At 38.9% G+C, this 5,128-nt stretch overlaps 1 protein-coding gene across 2 annotated transcripts in view; it reads right to left on the bottom strand.

Moving 5' to 3' along the window:
* Window positions 1-5,128, bottom strand: part of ryr3 (ryanodine receptor 3) — a 103,769-nt gene that overhangs the window by 1,290 nt on the left and 97,351 nt on the right. For both annotated transcript variants that reach the window (XM_061753089.1, XM_061753090.1), the window contains 7 exons: window positions 4,470-4,530; window positions 4,170-4,316; window positions 2,849-2,983; window positions 2,347-2,503; window positions 2,194-2,258; window positions 1,350-1,450; window positions 1,203-1,254 (listed from right to left, as the gene is read on the bottom strand). In XM_061753089.1, coding sequence (XP_061609073.1) covers window positions 1,203-1,254; window positions 1,350-1,450; window positions 2,194-2,258; window positions 2,347-2,503; window positions 2,849-2,983; window positions 4,170-4,316; window positions 4,470-4,530 — 718 coding nt within the window. The remainder of the gene's footprint in view (window positions 1-1,202; window positions 1,255-1,349; window positions 1,451-2,193; window positions 2,259-2,346; window positions 2,504-2,848; window positions 2,984-4,169; window positions 4,317-4,469; window positions 4,531-5,128) is intronic.

Here is a 5,128-nt window from a genome sequence, read left to right as displayed (position 1 = left end):
CTGGAGGGGAAAAGACAGTGGTCATTTGTAGTGAATCTTTAAAGTTTGCTTTCACACCTCTGCAGGAGGTCAGTTGTTAAAAATATAGTGGAACCCCTCAAGTTGAAAGCATCTGAAGTCGTACATTTAGGAATTTGACCAATATTTTTGAGAAAAACATCAAAAGTTGCGCAAAACCTGGCACTTTGAACCACTGGCATGTGTGACATTTAAAGTAATAATCTCATCTCATATGTTGACTTTTTATTCAGGTCGAATGTTTTAACAGTTTACATTTAACAGTGGCTAACATATTTTTATGCTCTTACAAAAATTAGGAATTACAATTTTATTTAAATTTTTTTTGCATGATTCCTCTTTCCCTAAATTGGATGTTGCTTCAAATTATGCTGTTACCTGCCAATTCTTCTGAGTGGCAAAGATGGCATTTTTGTTAGGTGTTATAGCGCCAACTGCAGACTGACAAACTACAAGAAAGGGATTTTTTTTTTTCAATTTCCTGGAGTGTTGGAGCTTGTTTTTTTTTTTTAATACCTGTGTTAAGTGTGGAAATGGTCTAATTAGTATTTATGGCTTGTATAAATTTTCAAGCCATCTCACACGCCGCTGCTTAAATGTTTATGATCCACAGTTCCACCTTCCTTGTCATGAAATGATTGCCTTTATAGTGCTTGAGCTGCGCAGCCTTTATTGTTGTGACTAATAAGAACATTATGACGCATCACTTTAATATTCCAGAATGCATTCTGTTTCAGTAATCACGTTATGATTCCATTGGATTAGTTGAGCTTTGCAAAATAAAAAATAATATGATCTCTTCATTGGAATGACTGCAGATTTGGTGACATGCAGCAGAGACTTGTGAGTGGAGATACTGCTCATTTTGTCTTGTGTGTTACTTTGAGAATTTCTGCTAAAGGACAATAAAACATTGGCCTCCTTGAAAGATGCACTATCTTTCAAGGAGGCCAATAACAAGGTAATGGCAAAAAAGTCCAAGTGAACCCACGCATTGTTTCCTCTTGCTGCAAAGCTCTACTTATGCAATCCATCAAGTGGGCTGAAACAAGTGAAACCTACTGATGGAAGGGTCGGAAATCTTCATCGTCGTTTTCTTTTCTCACGTCCCGTTTAGATCTCACAGGAGACCTCTCGTATTGTGTACCTGAGTTGAAACTGAATTATTAGTCTTCATCACGTACCTGGCCTGTGTGTTCCGTCTCATCCTTGTTAATCAGGTACATCAGGAAGAACCTGCAGAGAGTGAAAGCAGTTGGCAGTGTTGATGATCAGACACACTTCAGGTATTTAAAAACAAATTTCTTTAGGGTTATCGTCGCAGCGCTCACAGGTAGTTTGCAAGGTTGTGCTCCTGTAAGGTGTGAGTTTCAAAACCGTGAGGTGTCCGATCGAAGTAGTCGTTCCCGATGCCACAGATGAAGCATTTGGTCTGAGAGAGGAACGAGAAGAAGAGAACACAATTACCCTTTTATTGTCAATCTGTATGTATGCCTGCTAACTTTGAAAATGTCCTAATGTCACAAACCAATCAATGCTCTTGTAAGACCACAGCAAATCTGAACACTTCAGCTTGGTGAGCATCAAAAGGATTAACTACACATGTTGCTTTTTTGTGTGTGTAGTTTTTTTGTGATGCTATCAGACAGTGATGGCAATAACAAAAACTGTGATGATAATGGAACCAGAAATATAACATATTGTGCACAGCATAGTAAAAGCGTGCTTTGTACTGGTTGCTCGCTATATATGTCTACAATCAGTTGATGATGATAGAAAAATGGAATGCGTTAGGTGAAAACATTTTTTTTAAGGTTAACTATACAGCAATTAGGCAAGGCAAGTTTAATTGTAGAGTACAATACACAAGGCAATTGAAAGTGCTTTACAGCTTCATAAAATGATAAGAAGGCAAGTAAAACCATTCCATAAAACACCAAATAATCATTGATTGAATTAAAACTGAGTGCACTGAATGTTGGACTTTGCTTTCGCGTAAAGGTATACTGCATCACGCTGAGAAGATGTTTTCTAATATTTCGGTTACTTTTATTATTATTATTATTATTATTTAGCTACATGAAAAGTGTAAAATGCACCATCTGGACAAAACATCTTTTGGGACTGTCTTCTGTTACTCAATTAGGTAGACAGGAGACCTTAACCACTCCTTACCTCCATGTCCTCCTTCACTTGCTCCTGCTGGTCTCTCAGCTCACCAAAGGCATCAATGATCAAACCTGCAGGAAGGTGGAACATTCTGTTCAACACGACACTAATGCAATCCAAAAAAAAAAGAAACATTAGGCGGGAGGAAGGCTAAAATACCCTGAATGATGGCCAGCAAGATGACAATGACGAAGAAGAAGAAGGTGATGTCAAAAAGGATGCGGTAGAGCTCATAGGGGTCTCCAGCCGGGTCCTCCAACTCATCTCCGATGCCACCCCCGGCTCTTACGCCCACGTACATGTGGAACAGGTAGCACTGTTGCAAGGAAGCAAATGAAGACACAAAGGCTTTTAAATAAGATTCTAAGGTGGCGAAAAACAAATAGAACGTACTTTATTAGTTCACAGAGTTCAGTGTGGCGGTTTGTTAGTTAAAGGCAGCAACAACTAATAATTATTCCATTCAGCCCAGCCTGCATACTTTGCTTCCGTTCAAAAGGAAAGCCTGATCAGTCTTCTTTCGAATGTGGCCTTGCTCCAGGAGGCTGCTGCTTTATTCCACAAAAGTTTAATTAATGACTTTTTATTTCTTTCTTTATTTTTTCATCAGTATTTTTAAGTTAGTTTGTTCTAAAAAGCTAGCAGAGGCGGCCAGTCGTACCGTCATCATGTCGTCACACTTCATGTCAGGCTCGTCTTCGTCCTCGCTCTTATTGTAGAACCTTCGGAAAAAGTTGAAGGCCACCACAGTGTAGAGGTACACGACCACCGCCAGCAGACCAACGGTCAGCACCAACTAGAAAGACGAGTTTTGGAATAATCGGTGCTTCGCGACTTTTATTGAGCCAAGGCACAAAAAAATGTCATGGCACACCACCAAAGCACAATGTCACAAAAAGTATAAATATTAAAATAATGATGATCTCGTCTTAATTTACTCACAAACTGACTTACTCATTGGGAAATTTGGGCCTATTTAACTGAACAAACATCATAAACTTGCAGGACGACCAAACCTATTCTGTTGTATGAATGGCAACAGGTGAATACCCAGGTTGTTTTGATTTCTTTTTGTATTCATTTCTTTGTGTGTGTGTGTGCCATCTAAAGGAAGGAAGGGTTAGTGTCAATCACATTCACAATCAAAGTTGTGGAACATTTCCAATAACAGGTACTTTAGTCAGGAATTTTAGAAATAAAATATTCGGACACCTTGCATGGAAATTTGGGGTGATTTTTCTTTTTCTTTTTAAATACGAACCAAACGTATACAAACCAAATTTATATTTAACTTCAACGTTGGTTGATTGAATACCATGGATTCAATATATCCAACCGAGTAGCTAGGATTATACTGTGATATATTTTCCACACATTCATTGTCCCTAAAATATACAGTTCCATGCAAATAAACCATAAGCATCATTTTCGACAAACCTGGAATTTTGCAGATGTTCAGTTTATCCCTGTTAAACAGGCTAAATAACTACATTTTAAAAAGTAATTTGTAATAAAATTAAATCATGTTCCATTTCATAATGTGTTAGCATTGAAGTTTTTTGTCTTCATTAGTTTAGTTTAGGGCTTCAATGCATAAATACGTAAATGGCTGTGAGAGTCCAAAGTTTAGTGGGAATCTTAAAGGACATTTCTTTTCATTTGTGTGACGAATACCATAGCCAGAGCATATTTATTGACGTGTAGCCCTGATGCACATTATTCCTGCGACAATGGCTGAGGATCCATGTGCTTTAAAGCTTCTCCCCCCTCTAATCCAAGTTACACTCGTTTACTGTTCTTTGTTTCCTTTCTAGAGAGAACAAAAGATGAATTTAAGATGACTTGACACCCTAAAACATAGTTGAAACTACAGGCTGATTGCAATTTTGACAATTGAAACGAAATCTGTTGAAGACTTCATCAGCTGACCTCGAACTTGAAAATGGTGTCCTCTGGCTCCCCTTGCTGGTGGCAACACCTACCTGCTTGCCATTGTGTGTCACAGATGACAGGATGGTGCGGAGGGTCTTGAAGCCCATGGCAATGTCCAGCAGGTGAGCAGCAAAGAAGAAGTTGTTGAAGTGCCCAAAAATGGACATGGTGGTGTACCAGATTAGATACAGGAAGGACTGCAAAAGAATGATGTTTAATATACAGGATCATTATTGTATTCAAATTGACCTTAAGTGTACAATGTACTGAACAATGTCGTAAGCTTATTTTTTTAACACCCACCGCACAAGTGCACACTAGGGAAGACAGTTGTTCTAGTATCTACTTACATTGTCGGTCAAAACCACTCCCAATTTCCAAATGTGGTATTTTGTATCAATGGAGCTGAGCCTGTGAACAGAAGCACAAAAGCACAGAGGTGTTGTTCAGATGGTATGCAAATGCGAGGCAATTATGAGGGATTCATTTAGTTTGAAACGCAGAATGTTAAAAACGCATTGCTGTAGACGACCACATTGTATCCCATCAGCCCTCAGCAAAATGGTAGTTTGGGGCCTTGCATTTATGCCATTGTTATTGATTTTTGAGCATTCCTTGTTGAATTTCCTCTTGAGGTTGTGTAATGATGATAATAAATTGAAAAAAATAAAATAAAATTGACTTCAAGAGTGGACTGGGGTTGATTTACTAAACATTCCAAGTGATAAAGCACCGAGTGGGATACTGAGTATCATCTCAGGCCAACTAACAGCTGTTGTTGTTGCAACCTTTGGATTGCCCACACGCATCACGGCTCGCCACAACGCGTGTTTTTTTTGGTCACAATTTTATTTGATTTTTTTCTTTCATTCCGGATTCGCTTCCTGACCCAACACGGCCATTTCTTTACCTGCCCATGTGACCGGCCATGGCTGAGTATTGGCGCACTGGCCAGAATGAAAGGCAGCAGCATGTACCACGACATCACCAGTGTAACTAAGTCTACTAA

Source organism: Phyllopteryx taeniolatus, chromosome 18 (assembly GCF_024500385.1).
Source record: "Phyllopteryx taeniolatus isolate TA_2022b chromosome 18, UOR_Ptae_1.2, whole genome shotgun sequence".
Lineage (NCBI taxonomy): Eukaryota > Metazoa > Chordata > Actinopteri > Syngnathiformes > Syngnathidae > Phyllopteryx > Phyllopteryx taeniolatus.
This window is presented reverse-complemented; position numbering and strand designations above follow the sequence as displayed.